General features: G+C 41.8%; 1 protein-coding gene across 1 annotated transcript in view; it reads left to right on the top strand.

Moving 5' to 3' along the window:
* Window positions 1-2,133: 2,133 nt before the first annotated feature.
* The window catches only part of CLDN10 (claudin 10), a gene marked incomplete at both ends in the record, with an annotated part of 54,353 nt that continues 37,697 nt past the window's right edge, over window positions 2,134-18,789 (top strand). Inside the window, one exon of the mRNA XM_084226654.1 lies at window positions 2,134-2,281. Coding sequence (XP_084082780.1) covers window positions 2,212-2,281 — 70 coding nt within the window. The remainder of the gene's footprint in view (window positions 2,282-18,789) is intronic.

The following is an 18,789-nucleotide window of genomic DNA, read 5'->3' as shown; positions in this document are numbered from 1 at the left end:
AGAGGAGTAGGGAGGGATGAGAGAGTGGAAAAGCCATCCTTGCTTTTCCAGTCCAAATGAGCAGCTTCTGAGTTGGGGGAGCTTTTTGGTTGTTCTGTTTGGTTGGTTTGTTTTTTTTGTTTTGGAGGCTTTTTTGTCAGTGACAACACTCAAGGAAAGTCCAGAACTTAGCATCAGATATAAAACATGTCTTTGAGCTACTCTGAGTGCTCAGCCAACATCAGTGTCACACAGAGGGTTTAAAAAAGAAAAAAAAAAACCTAATGTATGTCTTCTAAGTATTCTGTGTGAATTTGCATAGTTTTTGACAAACAAAAAAGCAAATCTAAACCCAACTTTTTGTACGGTAGATATAAAACAAAAAAAAACTCATCTCTCAGGAATCTGCTTCATAGCTGGACCTGTTTCTCCTCTATGACCTTTCAAATTTAGTGAAAATATGTATGAAAGGTTACATGAGGTTTGACACCTAACATAAGAAAAATGTTACTACATTATTTAACAGCAATGCAAAATTCCTTCCTTCCTGTGTAATATTGTCCTCAATATCAAAACAACCTGCTATATTATAATGATGCTCTGTAGCAAACCCACTTTTCGTGTCTTTCAAGTTGCCTATGTTTACAAAAAAATTTCTATTCACTCTAGATGTGTGGGATGTGAGCCTACTAATTAGTCTGAAAAGAAATTCCTTCCTGTGGTGTAATTTTCTGGTCTGCACAATCCACCTTTTGGGTCCTCCTTCTCAGTGCTGAGCCAAAGGCTGGTTAAAGTGGAAGTACTAGGTGATGGATCAACAGGACAGTCCCAGTGAAACTCCTCTTGCTCTTTACATGGAATATTAGTGATGTTTTAACACCCTTGTTTAAGCCTTCTACGAGCCGGGAAAAGTCTACAGAAAAATTCCAATGCCAATGTTCAGTGTGGGATTCTATCACAGCAGTAATAGGGAGAATCAACACTAGAAGCACCCAAAGGGAAAAATATAGACCTCTGTTACTGTCAAAAGTGAAGGTGTACACCCAATTTTCAGGGTAATTTCATGTCACCAAATGGCATACACTAGCACCAAAGAGAAAAGGAGTTTGCCCTTCTTTAGGGAGGAGGACAAAAGTACCAGGAAAGGTACAAATACAGCTGGCAGTTGGAATTTTAAAAGAGTGAAGGCCGCACGTGTCTGCAAAATTGTGTGTATGTCCACGCCAGTACTGATTGCATACTCAGGAACTGGTGCTGTGTGATGCTGTCAGTGCCTGCTGCTTCAAAGATGACATTTTGTTAAATCACTTGCAAACTTTGAGGTTTCTTCATGGTGTGAGGTCGCAGGAGCTCAGTCAGTGGTGGGACAGATGTTCCTGCTCTATGTATGTCATGCAGAATATAAGAAGCAGTACCTTTTCTACAATGACCGAGTGAAAAGTCTCAGTGGGGCTGCATGAGGCTCATTCTGCTGACTGCTGCAGCTGCATCGCTGCTCAGGGACCACTTGCTGTTTCTCTTGTTGTTCTAGATCTGCTATTCTATAAATATACCCACAGACACTACCTCCTCCAGTTTTAGAGCTGCTTGCATGGTGGCTGGTTATGCCTGAATTAATTTCACGGCCTTTCAATGAGTTATTTTTCAAGTGTTGTGTGATCCTCCTAAAATGTTGTGGTAATCCGTTAAATAGCGCTGTACAGTTTGGACTCTGAACCTATTTTGCTAGATGGAATGGTTGTAAGTTTCCAATTAACTAAAAATTAAGCATTAACTGGAATACTTTATTGGAAAAAAAAATGAAAACAATTAAATTTTACAATTAGAAATTAGTAAGTAAGTACTAGTAATTATTTCCCTATAAAGTTGTACCTTGACTTTTTTTCTAAATATTCATAATGCCTAGAGCCTTTCTTAAATCACTCAACCATGAAAATTTCTTTCAGCCACATTAACTTTCTGTAGCAAGTGGTACTGAACTTGTTCAAGTATAATTTGCTTATGTTATGCCTTTTTGCTTACACACGTGACTGAAGTGCTTTTCTTTCCACACAGTGGCATTAGTAAGTCCCTGGTTTGCAGAGAAACATGCTGGCAATACAGATTATAGCTTTCATATTTTGTTTCTGTGGGCTGGGAGCTGCTATTGCTGCTACTGCATCAAATGAGTGGAAAGTCACTAGTCGAGCATCATCTGTTATCACTGCAACTTGGGTCTTCCAGGGTCTTTGGATGAATTGTGCTGGCAACGCACTGGGGGCTTTTCACTGCAGACCTCACCTTACCATCTTCAAAGTAGAAGGTAAGGAAGCATAATTTAACTGGAACTTATGGAAAGCCATGTGTATTGCAAGATGTGAGCCTGAGGAGTAAGAGATTATTTTGGCTTGTGCAAGAGATTTTGTTTAAAGCATTGTGATGAATATAAATAAACGGTTTTGTAGGCGGAATATCAGAAACAACTTTGTAGGAATGACGTGTATTCCAAGAAAGAAAGTAGACTCTACTCTGTGCTTGGTAATATGTGATAAGTATACTGGACATAGTGCCAGCAGTAAACTGTCAGTATGGAGCCACTGTTAGCAGAGAAGTGGACCAAACTGCCTTATAGCTCTAATTTCCATGGCAAAATGAGCATTGTGCTTGCTGAATGGTGAGAGGGGGAAAGACAGCCAGGTCTGTTACAGTTATCTCTTTTTAGTATCCGAAAAAGTCAGAGAGCAAATAACCACATCCATGAATATCTGCACCCTGTGCAAATACTCATATACTAGGAATTAAGTACTAGTGTATATACTTACATGTATAATGGGCTAACATTTTAACTTTAAAAATAAAAGGTGTGCTGTTTCAGGATGTCCATTTTAATGGAAAGTGCTAGATTTGTAAGCCATCTATGAGAGCGTAGAAACGAATGGAGGCTTCTTGCCTTGTGTCAGAAAGAGCTTTTCTCAGAGATAGGGGCTAGCTGTAAGTGTACCATGCAATGTGTTTTGTGTTTCTCTCTATGTGTGAAGCAGTAAAGGAAGAGATTTGGTTTTGTTTGCTGTTAAGCCTTGCGATAGTAGGCCAGATTTCCAGTGAAACTGTGTGTCAGCACTCATGAGGGCCTTGGCAGAAGGACTGCTCTCCCTGGGGTGGACAGCACACAAGCAAGATGGAGTCAGACTAGAGTAGGAGAAAATACATTAAGACAGCAGTGTTTTAGGGAGCCAGAAAATAAAGCCAGGCTAGGCAGAACCAGTCTCCCAAAGCTTTTATGAGCCCAGAAAGAAGCACAGTTCTGTTAAGATAATAACAGCCAGTGGCTGAGTGACATAGAAAATGTAACATTGCATGGTTGTTACCATACAGTATATTACATAGACAGGGTCGTAGACTCACACATATATGGAAGCATGGAATCCTGGGGATGTTCCAGATCCTTAATTTTTTTTGCCTTTCATGCCCCTGACACATCAGACTATGTGCTGTGACATCCAGACCTCTCACACATACAGACGATTTTGAGATAAAACTCGGCATAATCTCTCCACATATTTCATGATGCCCTGTTTCAAATCGTCACACATCATCTGTGAGAAATGTGAATGGATAAGAGGGGTTTTATTTCTTTTAAAGAATGCTGTTCATCAAAAATGACTTAAAAGGCACAGAATCTCACACATATTTTTGAAAAGTGAATATTATAATTCATAAATAACCATTTATGGAATATTTGTGCCAAGATTTAAAGGAAGAAAATCAGCTCTTCTTCTCAGGCATTGTTTAAAGCAATGTAAAGTAACTAGAAAGTGCCCTTATTGCTATTGTTAGTAGCACAAAATCTGTTTTCAAAATAATCAGATGTAATCTATTTGCCACTTTGCATTGTTACTATTATTTTCATCATTGGCAGGTTGAAATTTGAATAAACAGAAAATGCATGTTATGCATACATTGTTTAAATATATACATAAGCATCTGAATAAAATGCATGTTTGTTTTTTAGAGGAATATAGAGTAGAAATTCATTAATTAAAGTAGCACACTCTTGTTCAAGTAAGAGAGTAACAAGCTGATGTAATGACATTTAGGAAGTCTAATTTTAACTTGCCAGTGCATGCACCAGCAAAGGATAATGTTACATGTAGCACAAACACTACTGGAAAAGACTGAGGTATTCAGTTTGGAAAACCTGCTAAACATAAACTCCTGATAATCCAAGGAAAACAAGAGTTCAACAGGGAAAGGGCTTTGCACTGTCACTCTGTTATGGATTGTAAAACGATAAAATGCTCAGATTAAAGAAGTGATGAACTCTCTGTCCTCAGAGCTTCAATATATCGTTATAACTTACCTACTGAGGCCATGGAGGGCTAGCAATATAACTTTTCTTCTGCACGTTCATCTTTTTATGGAACCTATTTGGAATTTTTCCTATAGCCAAAGACAAATTACACAAGTTCCTCATTCCATTCCTATCTTTCCATTTTCAGATTACCCTACAGAAAGTATTAGCAGTAACAGCAACATTAGCAGTATTAGCAACAGTACTATGTTAGTATAGTAAGTCACTCCTACTCCAAAGCAGATTCATTTGATCGTTAAATGTTTAATTGCAATTTTTGTGAGGATTTTGCGGGGGAGGTTTCTAAAGGGGGTCTATGAAGTTTTAAGGGGTTTTTTTTCTGTTTTGCACAGGAAAAAAAATTAAAAAATAAGAGAAACAGATTCCAGAGGCCTTGCTCTGTGCAGGATTACCCTGCAGTCATTGGCAGTACGCAGATATTTGCCAAAACTGACTTTCAGCTTGAGGACTAGTTGTGCTGATAGGAGCAGAGGAAAGGCAGTGAAAGCTCAGCTTCTGCAACCCAGCCCAGGTACAGATGTTGAGGGGTTCATGTTTCTGGAAGTCTGGGTTAGCAGGGCCACACTGCTAACAGTATCCGAAGCTAACTGGGCTGTTGCCAAATGTACATGTGCATTCACATGTCCAGCCACAGTGTGCTCTGCTGCAGTGACTGAAACATTCAGATGAAAGATCTTAGAGGGAGATCCTGAATAGTAATAGCGTTGTAGCTACAGTCATTTAAGGCAATGTTTGTGGAAAGAAACAATATCTTTTATTAAATCAACTGCTTTGGGAGAAGTATGCAACAAAGTCATTTGTCAGATCTGACACAAATACAACAAGCTTCAAGCTAAATATTATCTGGGAACATTGTCTCTTCAGTTAACTTGGTTATGATTATCAGAGCATCAGATACGCCCATGGAAATTGTATGACTAAAACCATGAGACCATTACTCACAAGCATAACCTTACAGAGCCGATAAATGCCAGAAATTAAAACTATCAGTGAGACAACATTTTTTCAAAAAGAGTAACCTTTGATTAACCACTCAGTCCTTATCAGCAAGAAAGATACATAAAGAGCCTTCAAAGCATGAGCTGGAGAATTGAAACTCTGGAGTCATGAACTCCAGAACGATACTGACTTTTTATGGCAGAGCTTTCACCCAGCCTGCCTCCTGCTAACTCCCCAGTGCTCCACAGGAAACAGTTAACCTCTTTTGTCATTCTTGTAATGTATATAATTCTGAGTTCTTACAATGACAGATACCCAGATCAGATTACCATCTTTTAGCTATCAAATATGGCTTAGACACTTTATTTAGGTATTTTGACTTCAGTGACGTTACACAGAGCTGTTTCATTCACATAAAGAATTATAACTAACCAACTGAGCTGTGTCTACATCCGTTTTCTATGACACTTCCTTAGTCTGTCAGGACAGCTACTAGGCTTCTTCAAACAATTAGTTTTGCATTTTGCATGCCTTGCTTATGGCACTGCTTAATGGCTCCTGTGTGTTCAGGTTTCCATACCATGAGTTCCATACCATGTCCAAGAAACTAGGAGAAATCTGCTTCCTTGAACCTTTGCTTTTTTGAGCCTCAGATCTCCTGCTGGCATCTTGTCAGTGTCTGTTTTGGCAGAGCCCGAAGGGTCAAATAGTGCTATCCTGATGGTAGCCAGTATGGAGCAGGCAATGCCCAGCTGTTCTGGGTCACACCAGCAAACCGATGCAGGGCTGCCTTTTCATGATACTGCCACTGCAATGCAGATGAGCAGCAGAAGGAAGTTGATCCAAGAAAACTGCTATTGCAGCACCTGTACCCAGAGCAGCCTTGCATAGTCAAACACCATTTGGGTTCATCAAGGTGTGGGGGGCAATTCTAGCTGGGCTTCAGGGTGGCACTAGCAATTTTGCCAGAGAATTCAACCTCTAGAGCAGGAAAGGACTGACATGAGAGTGTCCCTTACCTGACAGAAACTTACTGCCAGGGAAAGCACACTATGCATTTGTTTGGTGTGAGTCGATAAACCAGCCAGATATACACACGGCAGCCAAGGCCAGGCTTCTCCTTAGCCTCAGAGGAGGGCACTTAGTGATAAACCCCCCAGAAGCCAACACCACGGCTTTACACCCGTCCTGAGTGGGTTCACAGGGGGTCAGGCTGCGTGAGCGTCGGGGATAAAGACTGCGCTTCTGCTCCCTGCTGCTTGGCAGAGCCCCATGCCCTGCCCTGCCCTGCCCTGCCCTGCCCTGCCGTCCCGCCGGGCCCGGGGCAGGCGGGCGCGCTCCTCTCTCCATGGTGCTGCAGGAGCGGCCCCGGGGCAGCGCCGGCCGTGCCCGGGGGCGGTGCCGCCCGCCCGGCTCCCTGGAAAGGCGGCGTGCCTTGCCCCGGCTGCCCCTGCGGGGGAGTAGCCGCAGGAGAGGAGAGGTAGAACTGTGCCCAGAGCCCGGGCGAGCAGCGGCTGTGTGCGCTTCTGGGGCACCGCAAGGAAAGGGGCCGGGCCGTCAGCCCGGGGTGATCGGCTTCAGCTGTCATCAGGAAGGGAGAAATCCACGGCACGGCTTTCTGCTGGCTGATGGTCAGCCACAGGGGACTCTGCCGGAGCATCCTCCCGGAAGTCAAAGGGTCAGAGTGACGGGGGTCGTGTTAAACCCCAGCTGGGAAGCACGCAGCTGGTCACTCACTCTCCAAACACCCTCGGTGGGATGGGGAGGAGAATCAGAAAAAGGCAATACCCACAGGCTGAGGTAGGAACAATTTAATGATTGAAATAAAACAAAACATAGCAGTAATAATAGCAAACAGTAGTAGCATAGCAAAAAAATTAACAATAGCAGTAACAATAATGATAATAGAAAAAAGAGAAAGAAGAGTAAAACACAAGACAAAGAAGTGATGGACAGTATAAATGCTCATTACCCACTGACCAATGCCCAGCTCATCTCCAAGCAGCAATCAGTCCCACACAGACAATGCCCCCCCTTGGTTTATATGCTGAACATGTCTGTGGTATGGAATGTCCCTCTGGCTATTTTGGTTCATCTCTGTTTTCTCCCAGCTTCTTGTGCACTTCCGCAGTGGCTAAGCACGGGAAACAGAACAGTTCTTGAGAAACACTACTTAGCCACAACTACAACATCAGGGGGTTATCAACATTATTTTCATTCTGAATACAGAACACAGCACAGTACCAGCTACTAGGGAAAAAAAAAAAAAGTAACTACCACACCAAAACCATACGGTCCAATATTAAATTTAGAGGATAACTATGCCAAAGAACTTTCCTGTAGCAAGCAAATCCTTCTAGGAAAAGTGCAAACTGAAGGGAGGTATGATTGATCTATGTTCATTAGTCTGAGCCACCCCTCTGCTGGGCTTTTCTGTTCAATGAGAACTGCATCCATGTGGTCACTTAGAAAACCCAAGTCAAAACAGCATGGGCAAAGTTGTGCCAGTATGAAAGGAAATATACAGTAGGATCAAAGCTCAAATTTGGGAAAGATGGCCATGAAACACACAGAATTCCTCTCAGACTTTTATAAATGGCTTAATTCCCGTGGCTTAATTTCTTAATGTACTGTCCATTTTTCTGCAGGCAGAAGGATCAACATTTGGGCTGACTGAAATGCTGATTTCAGCATGGGATCTTTTATATATGCATAGGAATAGAATGTCAAGTCCTGGTATTAAAAGGTTCTCTACTCTCACAGTTTGCATCTCCATTGTGGCAAGGCTATTTCCATGCTCATGGACTCTCTCCTGACATTAGATGACTGAGTCTGCTCTCCACTCAAACAATATAGCCTGAGACATTTCTAGTTCCCAGAGAAGTCTGATAATGCACTAGAGGTCATGAAACATCATTACTCTATACAGCAAATACTTTTGGAATCTCTTACATTGCATATCATTGCCCCCACACCAAAAATGAATGAATAAAGTAAATGAAACAGTTCAGCCTAGGTAGCAGTTAGTCAGAGCCATGCCATGCCTTATTATTATTATGCTGGTTTCAAGTTAGAAAATAATTCATATGCAGCAGAGCCATTCATGAAGTAGCCTCTGGCAGAACAGATATGAACTGGAGGAGGTGGCTAGCTCCCATGTATCCAAGACATTTTTCCCACAGGGAGCTCCAGCAGCAGCTTTGCAGTAGATACAGGGCAAAATCCAGAGTTTCCAATGGGATGGTAAGTTCCAGAGGAAACCCCCCAGAGGCAGAACAACCCTGTGAAACCCAGATTTGGGGATCTCAGAGATGACATATAAGTTAAAGATTTTGAAGTGGTTTTCAAGGATTCCTGCTGCCAAATGTTGTCTTCTGTTTGAGCTCTTTGATTCCACGATTTTAATCTACATGCTCTGAAAATCCATGAATCTAAACCACAATGAACCACTATTTACTGCTGTTTGCTAGGCAGGCTGTCTGGCTCTGGCCAATTACTTGAACCAGAGTAGTCCAGAGCTGTGGGCAGACTGGAAAGAGATGTGCCTGCTGGGGAATCTGCAGCCAGAAATATATAAAAAGGGAGTGCAAGATATGGAAAGGGAGTGCAAGACTAGACTGCATGGGGCCAGATGGAAAACACTGAGGATGGAGCCTTCGGAGGCTTCTGCCAGTTTTGGAGAAGGTGGTGGCAGGTTACAAAAGACAGATTCTGGAACTGCTTTAAAATCTTCAGAGTTACAGGAAAACACAAGACCTGGCAGACCAGTTGTTCTTTTTAGCTCATTTACACCTGGCAATTTGACAGCATCTCTGCAATCCTCATTTTGTGCTCTGAGCCTTCTGTCTTCTCACTGGACAAGGACAGAGTGCTGAGGGTTTTTTCACTTTTGTCTAAATCTGATACCTAGACAAGAGTAATGTTGCTTTTGCTTCTTTTTACTCAAGTTTACAGATTTTTGCCACTCAGAGTGGTCTTCATTTGAAGAAAATCATTCAGGAAACATGAAAAGTAGAAAGTGCTGCTATTTGTTAGTGTGGTGCAGCTGGTGCAAGGACAGGAATGCAAAGCTTGTTATTGGGGCATTAATAACAAAGCTCTTTCATCTTCTAATACTCATATCAGGATAGATTGTTATCTCCACTTTGCTTTTAGCTTTCTTTGATTACTGCTACATAGCAGCTGAGAGTGTACTGCAAAATGAATAGGACTCAGCAGTAATTGGTATGCAGCCAATGTCTTAAAATATCTCTGTTCAAACAGGTTTTGTACCTTGGTCTGCCTTGTGAGCACTGAGGTGGGTGAGGGGAGCTTCCCTCTGGCATATGTTGAGGAGCTGAAGGCCAATGTACCTCTTCTTATCTTTTTAGCAGTCGTGCTACAACCAGAGCTTCATTCAAAGTCCAGAGATACAATCCATTTCATTTTCACAAGTCCCTGCAGCAGGAGGGAAAAGGAGGCCTGGCAAAACCAGCTGTGATAGGCAGAGGGTAAGAGAAGGAGACTGAACTGCTGAATTTGTAAATCATTAAAGCTGATGATTTTGAAATTCTCACTGCTGAGATTTAAGCTCTTGAATATTTATTTTTCTATCATAGAGTAGTGCAAGGCAGAGAAGAGAAGCTAAGCTAATACCTTGCGAATGAGTATGGGGAAATATAGGGGAAAATATATATACATAAAAATCTCTCCTACAGTTATTACATGGAGTTGGCTGGGCAAGTAAGAGTCACACTGGCATTGGTATAGAAAATAAATCCCTCCACAGTCAGTAGGGATATTAAATCCCCTAATGCATGGGTTACCCTATCTCTGGTAGTACTTACACATAGTTTTGCAATGTAAAGCAAAATACCAGATGGGCACAGCCATTTTATTAGAGATATGTGCATGGGATTCCTCTCCACATGCATCAAGTCCTAGAGTGTCCAGTTATCCTTATGAGCTTTCCCTGGAGTGGGTGCCATGGGACGCTCTGCTGGTTTAGAGGCTGGTCAATGTATTCCCTTCGGTTTTCATTGACTCAAATCAAATGCTTGGAGGTGAGGTGTTGTCAGGGGCAACTCAGGGCTTCAGAACCCCACTTTTTCAGAGAACTTGACTCAGTCCTGGTGCCAGTACTTGAGGGACCTCTGGCTGTGCTCAGTGGATTCCCATAATCCACCTATCCTGGTGCAGGGCAAATTTGGGAGAGAACCCCCCCTCTAGAAAAGCAGATTCAATTGGCCCCTCCCCCCAACTGGTTTGGGAGAAAATACCTCCATGGAGAAAAGTGGAAAAAACCTGTTTATTAAACAGTAAAACCTAAACAATATTAAACAGTAAAACCCCTTGCTGCTCCAAAAGAGATGACAAACTCAGGAAGTCCCCTCTTTGGTTGCAGCTCAGCTCACTCAGTCTCTCATCAGTCCCTCCGGTGCTGGAAATGTCACGGCACAGGTCATCCCGGTGGGCCACAGGTGGAGCTGCCGCTGCTCTGCTGGGTGTTCAGTCCAGAGCAGGTTTAAACAGGTCCAAGGAAAAGGGAAAAAAACCCACAGTCCAGGGAACTTTGCCTCAGCTAGCCAAAACTAACTAAAACAAAAGGAGAGCTCTGTCCCATCTGCAGTCCAGGAGCAGGAATGTGGCGGAGTGAGTGCAGGGTCTGAAAACAAACTGCACGCTTCTTCTCTCCCCCTCTCACTCTCAGAACAACTCTTAAAGGTGCAAAACTGATTATTCAGCATAAACAGAACAGACAATTGGGGATAAAAGCATCATATAGTCAGCCTAGGACACCACCCAATCTTCTCTCCACGGATGACATTGAAACCTGGGTCTCCTGTATGACTTTCTTCTTTGGGGATGCATTTCCTAATACAGGAGAGAGCACATCACCTCAGATCTGTGCTTTGATGTAGGACATTCTTAAGTGCCAGAGCACTTCTCAGTTGCTGAATGGAAAACATTTATATTTTCAATTTGGCAGAGCACATGCAGAAATTCAGGTACATGCAAAGTCCCCTAAGAACATTTCATTCATATCTCCCCTTAAATATCTTGTGCTGGTCATCCAGACATTTGCCACTTACTTTTCTAAAAATTACCTGGAACAGTTAAAAAAACAGAGGTACCAAACCCTTCTGAGGACCATGCCCAAGTCTACTGACACATTTATTTGAACATTCAAGATATGCTTCTTTTTTACTGTTAATTTTCTAAAGAAAATGTATGTTAATCTGGAGGTAATTAACCCAGCTCTAGTAAAACACCTCCTGAGGATTAACCTGTATAAAGGCAGAATTTTTAAACTGAACATCCTGAGCTAAGATATGTTATACTGGTGAACACTTTTCGATAATCAAGGCTTCCATGTAGATTTTGAAACTGTACACCACCAACTGAATGTGTCATTAATATTATTTTATAACATTATTTTAGGTTAGACTCCAAAGTTTTACTTCTAGGCCCCACCAGAAGTTAATCATACAGACTCTACTGGTGTTTGAAAGAGTACAATTGCATAACCTGACAGTCAAAATGAAAAGTAAAACTAAATACTTGAAGATTCTCATGTATGTGCTTTCAGAATAATATATGCTGGTTTTCTACCAAATCCACTCTAACAATTTTTATAGTTGCTATTACTTTTGTATCCAGCTAAGATATGAGGCTACTCTTCTGCAGATACCAGTCAGAAACAAAGGTGTGTCTAGGGCTCATATTCAGGGCAACACTCACTGAATCATATTTCCAAAGGAAACCAGAGCTCTGAAGTTCTAAATTTCCTCTGTATATGGAAACCTGCCAAAATCTTATGTTTTTTTGGAGACTGCCTTTTCCTTCTTCACAAATGAATTTCTAAACAATAACACAGAATGTCACATAAAAGCCTTTCTATTGATATTTCATCCTGTAAGCAGCAAAAGCAGAACCCAAACTGCAGCCAGTAAGAAACAGTGAAAGTGACTTCTTGTCCATATTTCTTGTGGTATTTATTGGGCCACCAGGAGAACAGGACTCTTGGGATATATAAACAACATCTCCATTGCAAGCTCACCACGTGCCCAAGCTGCTGCCCCAGGCTGGCATCTCATCCCAGCAAACATCACACCACATACTGGGCCCTGAGTCAGCCACATTTTGGTAATAGCAGAAATAGTTATCTCACAAAGTGGGGAAAAGAGGTAATTTAATTAACTAACTAACTAACTAACTAACTAACTAACTAACTAACTAACTAATCATTAATGGCATCTGGCTTTTCCATATCGTATTTTTAATGGAAATGTTCCACCTAACAAAGCAGATGATAAACTATATTCCAGCAAAATTAATGCAATGGACAACTTTAATCTACACCACCTTTCAACATCCTCAAGCCACACATAATTTTGTTTTACTCAGTGACTATTACAAAACCTCCAATATTGTGCTTACTTAATATTGTCCCTGGAATCTCAGTTCTTCGCAGAAATGCAGCATTTTCAAGTGTCAGTGCCTCTTGTGCTTTAAGGCTCTGATTCCCTCCAGGGCCAGGACATCCTGCACTGCCCTAGCCATACTTTGGCCTGGGTTTCACAGAGGGTGCAGCACCCCCAGCCCATGGCTCAGCTAATCCTCCAGGAGTAAAGCTCCCCTGCCCTGGCTGCTGGCGGTGGCCCCTCTGGAGGGGCTGTACTTGGGAGACCAAGGAGGGAGGCAGGAGGAGAGAGGGCAGCTGAAGCCAGCAGTGTGTGTCTGCAGGCAAACTGCTCCCCAAACTTGTGTCTGAGGGGTGCAGAGGCTGCAGCGTGGGGAGTCCTTCCCCTCTCTGCCCTCGGCACGCAGGGAGCGGAACACTCTGTGTGTTAGCAGAGACAAGCCAACATTTCCAGCCAAGGTACTTCACTCAAGCCTGTGTGCCAAGTGGCTTCACTACCTTCTATGGTTAAGGTTAAGAGAAATGTTGTTGTTCAAAGGAGAAAACAAGTGGAGGTGTTTTCCCCCCTCACCCTTCCTGTCTGCAAATTCAGGCACCTCTGGTCTGCAGTTCCTTATAAACAAATGAAGGAGCTTTTGTGGAGCCTGTTGATAAGGCTCCACACCACTCCACATCCCACCAACATTTATTATTATTTTTATGTATGCCATAATATGCAAATGTTTGAGTGCTTCTTAAGGTCACTCACTGCTTGTGCTGCAGTGAGGTGATTGCTCTGGTTACTGCAGAGGCCTAAGGGCAAGCCCAAGACAGCCCAGGACATCTCAGGTTGTCAGGGCCAGCTGATAAGATTTTCACTTATCAGCAAGGTCTATGTGTGCAAGACTCAGATACAACCTGGGGAAAGGAGAGTCTGGGAGATAGGAATGGCTTTCCCCTGGGAACAGTTTGCAAGGAGATAAAACACCTGCAGTCAGGGAAAGTGAGTCTGGTGTACAACAGCTGGCAGGAAGAGAACTCCTGAAAAAATACAGCTATACAAAACACATCAGATCATTAGGAAAGCAGAAAGTGAGCTTGCAAGACGCCAGGCTCTGCCTCGACCTAATGGTGACAATTTGGCCACCACTTTTAGTACAAGGGGGACTGGAGCCAAGTTCTCAATTTCAGCAAAATCTACCCACTCAACTGGGAGAAATTTGATGATTTCCAATATTTCTAACATTTTAAGCAACAGAATGAGTGAGAGCTCTTATCTAAGGACTCTGAATGCTTTTAGCTGCCTGTTCTTTACAGTTTTGAATAATATCATAACTCTGCATCTAGCGACAGAAATCCATGTTATATCCCCTGGCTCATACACACTCACAGAACATGGTTATAGTCCTTAATACTGAAGGGAAAGCACTGCTGAACAAGGGACAGGAACTAGGAAGCAAAGAAATGTATTTGAGACCTACAAGACTCCTGAGAAGATCTTTAAATGAAAAAGGAATGATGAGGAAAAGTCTGCTCCCAACTAAGATTTATTTCTATTATGCATGAGTCAAAGCGGATTTAAAGCCAGAGATTTTTTTCACTGGCTTGCTCACTTTTCTCACTAAGTGAAAAAAAGAACAGTACTTCAGGTCTGGAGTTCACTGGGTTACATCTGCTTTCATTCAGTTCTACCAACAGCAATATTTTTGAAATGGATTTATTTCTTTTTGTTTTCCTTTTCTCTCAACATCCCTGCAGCCTTACTGTCTCCTTCATGCTGCTAGGAGAGACAGGACCATAAATTAGGTCAGTGCTATGTCTGACCTGGTAGTTGCTTAGGTAATCTTAAATTTTTATAATCTATCCTCTCCTTTGCCTCAAAACATCTACCTTCTCCTTTCTAAATAACTTACTGGAAACTCAGCAGAAGAAGAATTCCCTCAAGCTTCTGGTCAGCGGTGGGGGCTGTGTAGATGGACTAGCAGGGATCAATCCAATATCCAGGATCCTCTCAGTTCAAATCAGTTAATGCATATAGATTGTACTGTTTTGCAAAAGAAAAAAAAAATGAGCCTTTTTAAAATTCATTTTTCTGTAAGATGTGAGATGGCTTCTGTTTGGCCCAAACAAAGCCTCTGCTGCTGTTGTGTGTCCGCTTTGGGTACTACACTTGAAGCAGGAGGCAGAAGGCTTGGAAAGGGCCCACAGATAATAGCAACTAGAATCCCTCAAGTTTATGAAACATGCTCTGTGAGGAAATACTGGGGGAGTTGGGACTATTTAGTCTAAGAGTAGACTAGGTGTAGGCACAGAGATAGTCTTCAAGTACATAGTAAGTGGCTGAAAACAGGAAGAGTATAATCAGTTCCCCATGTCCAGTGGCAATACCACAGGAAATGGTGCGAGTGGATTAACTACAAAGAATTAAAAATTAGCAGTTTTAGCATTCTGTCCTAAAACCAACTGACCTTTTCTATGGACAGCCTCCCTCTAACCCTTAGCTTACTTTTGTTACTTTGCAGTTGTTTCACTCTGTGATTACCTCCAATATCTGTGATATCTGTGATATCTGAATCAGCTCAGCCTTATACCCCATGTTCAATTCTAGCTGCCAGAAGTGAAGTGTGCCTCTTGATGTCCTCACCTCTTCTCTCTACAGGACTCCTCCTTGCAGCCTGTTAAGGTGGAAACCATAATTCAGAAAATATAATTTATACAGCAGCTAGTGTCCACTTGCCTGTAGTCTTTGGGCTACAAAGATCTTTTAGTGAACTTTTGATTTGCAAAGGCCAGTTGGTATTAAATCCTCTTGCACTTTTTTTAGAAGCATTTCCTACTTTTTTTCTGAATTTGGAGAGGGCGTTTTGCTCTGTGATTACAGAGCACTGAGCTATGTGCAATACATTTGTTGCCCATGATTTGGCCTAGATGTTGCTGAGAGATCAACAATCCTAAACAAAGGCAGCAAACTCACATTCATCCTATTTCACTTCTCCATGCTATTTTTACTGCCAAACATTATTCTATTCTCCTAGCATATCTGAAAGAGTCCAAAACAGAAGGGGGGCCCAGGGGACAGGGAAAGACAATATAGGCCAAACTCCTTGAAGTACCCAAGCTATATATTATCCTTCTTCTATCACATATAAGAATCAGTTCTCCTTTTTTCCTGCCTGGGAGATGTTATCCTGTTTCATTGGCCACCTGAAGCTGGATATAGATGAGGTGCTAAAATTACAGCACTGGATCTTAAGCAGAGGTTTAGGATTTATCCCAGACCACTTTAGACATCAGTGCTGTAAAATGTTGTGAGTTAGCTAATCACCCTGTGATCACTTTATGGGCAACAGGAAAAGGGAACCTTCTGGGACAGCTTCTGTCTTATCCCTGGGACATGCCTACAGCAGGTCAGAGCAGCAGTCTAGACGTGCCAATTGACAGTAAAGCAGATGGATGATTAGTGAAGGTAAGGGCATACTAGGCAGGATTCAACTCAATCCTATCCAGATCAGTTGGATGTAATTCATTCCTAGAACTTTCAATCCAAATGAGAGCACATGGAAAGCAATTTCCTTCTGTCCTTCTGCAGCTAATTTTGCATTATTTCACATATCTCCTCTCTCCTTGTCTTTGCCTAAAGGGAGCAACACTTTCACCAAAAGCTGCTGCAGGGACAAAGCACTGCAGCCTTTAAATTGTCACCTCAGATCAAGGAGCCCCTCTTTACTCCATGTCATTCAGTCTTCACTGAATAGACCTTTATCTCACCAGGACTCAGACTGTCCCTGATGTGAAAAGCCTTGTCACCCTCTCTTTCCACACAGGTGCCCCCCTGAAATCCATGTTCTTCTTTAGCTATAATGTGGTGATGAGTGTGAGTATGGAAAACAAATCTCTGATAGGCACTTGCTGAGAGCCTGCATCTCACTCAAGCAAGAGGTAGTGCCAGCTATTTCAAAAACAGCCTGCCATGTATTCCTTTGAGCAAGATTTTGCATAAAACATACTCCTTGTGCTCATGTATGCACACAAATTCAAGTTGTACCTTGCTTCCCTCCTTAAAGATGTTGCACTTCTTGAAAGGCCCTCCACGAATCCCACACCGGTGGAGAAATAATTACAGTGGGCAAAAGGCTAATCAAGAGGAAGGGCTGGATAAGCTCAGTTTTGAAGGCTATCAGGCAGCTCTTAGGAATCAATGGGCATTTTCATAAAGTGCTTAATAGTTAGAGTGAACTGAAACTCTACAAATCCTTTCCAAAGGAGCCTTTTGTTGAGATGTTGGCAGTATGTCTGGCTGGAGTCAAATAAATTAGTCATCAGATAAATCAGTCATGCCAGCTATGAGAGTGACACCAAAATAAACAGAATGTTTTAGTCAAATCCACAAAACAAAAGGAACAGCAAATCTTATTTAAAATTCCCCCATGTAATTGATGCATAATTAAGCTACTAAAAATGAATGCAAGTGTGCTGATCCAGAGTGTGTGACGATGAAGATTGTATCTTTGAAAGTAAATGGGGATCTCCGGATGCAATTAAAAGTAATTTTTGAGTTGCTAGTTCCAAGTTCCTACTGGCAAAATCCAAGAAATGCAAAGCCTGAGTAATTCCTAAATTACTGCAGTTTCAATGCCAGGGAAACTCCACAGATTTTGATGGAATTACATCAGACTCAGACTTCATGAGGCCAACGGAACTTCCTCCTTTTAGAAGCAGATTGTCAAATACTTTAAAAAGAAAATGTCAGAGAAAGTTTAAGGAAATTACATTCTACTGGTACAAGAACAAAATTTGGGGGATGTGAAACATAGGGCAACATCAGTTGGGATAAGGTAACACAAGTGCTTTATCCCAAACATGCTGCCTTAAGTAATCTCCCTTACTAGTCTAAAATACACAGTCTGAATTGTTTTAAATTTTTCTTGTCATAAAATAAAGACAAAATAATAACAGTGATGTTCTTATTGGTCTACTTATCCTCGCAATTAGTTCATATATTAATCATTATTGTAATCTGAAATATTTTTTAAAAGCTACTTCTTTTACCTTACACCACTCCTCTGAATGACTGTTAGTTTGGCAAAGGACACAAGTCCTGGAAGGGAAGAAGCAGGGCATGTGAAAAACAAGCAGTGCAGATGGGCAGCAGCTTGTGGGAGAGCAGAAGCACTGCTTTTAATTGGATTGAGGAAGTAAAAAATGTTGTGAGAAAGCTTTTCTTATCTACTTAGTGTTTGTTTCCCAATAGCTGCTATTTCAGCCTAAATTCCTACACTTTGGGTGCTTAATGTCAGACAAGTAAGCAGATTAAGTGGCCTTGTTGTATAGAGGATTCAATTTTCGTGGGCCTCAGATATCTGCACTGAGATCTGGCAATGTGACCAATAGTAGTTCTTGAGTTTGGCTTCTTTTTTACAGTAGTTCATCTACTATTGAATTTCATATCTAGGTTTTAATTCCAGCAATAAAGTTACATTCTTTCTCTTGAAGGATAAAGCTGTATTTGCATTGGAAAATCTGTGCCAATTTCATTTTTACTATAAACCACAGAGATTATAGAACTGACAAGGACTGGAAGGAAAGCATAGCTCTGTATGGTGCTTAGGACATTTGTGAATCTGATTCTGCTTCCTGAGATATTTTCACTGCTCAGCTGTCATCTATATTCACATATTTGGGGTGATACATCTCTCTGATGCAGTGCTCCACAAAGGAACCAACCAGAGGTATTGTGCTCTATTTGCACTTATCAGGAACCAGTGAAACCTGAACAAAAGCTGATTGCCTGTTATTTGCTTCTAGTCTGTAATTGCCACTGTGCAAACACAAAGCACAAAGCAGCTCTGTCCCAGAGTATTTATAATCTGGGAGCAAACTTCAAAAGAAGTGTGTAGGTTTATGGCAAAATGGAGGAGGAGGTAGAAGAAGACAGCCAAGCTTGTTTGATCAGCCTACTTCACCAAAAATAAGAAAAGAATTCTTTTGGATTATGGGGTTTGGCAAGTTTGTTCCTCCAGGGCACTGGGAGTTACTCCACCAGCCACTGTTGCATTTCTTAGCTTGGAATAATTTCTGTCAAAATCAAGAAGGTACAGTGCCCCTCCTCTCCATTTGAAATGCTTTATAGCTTATACCT

Source organism: Fringilla coelebs, assembly GCF_963513975.1.
Source record: "Fringilla coelebs genome assembly, chromosome: 2".
NCBI classification, from domain to species: domain Eukaryota; kingdom Metazoa; phylum Chordata; class Aves; order Passeriformes; family Fringillidae; genus Fringilla; species Fringilla coelebs.
The sequence above is the reverse complement of the archived record's forward strand: the minus strand, read 5'-3'. Positions and strand labels throughout refer to the sequence as shown.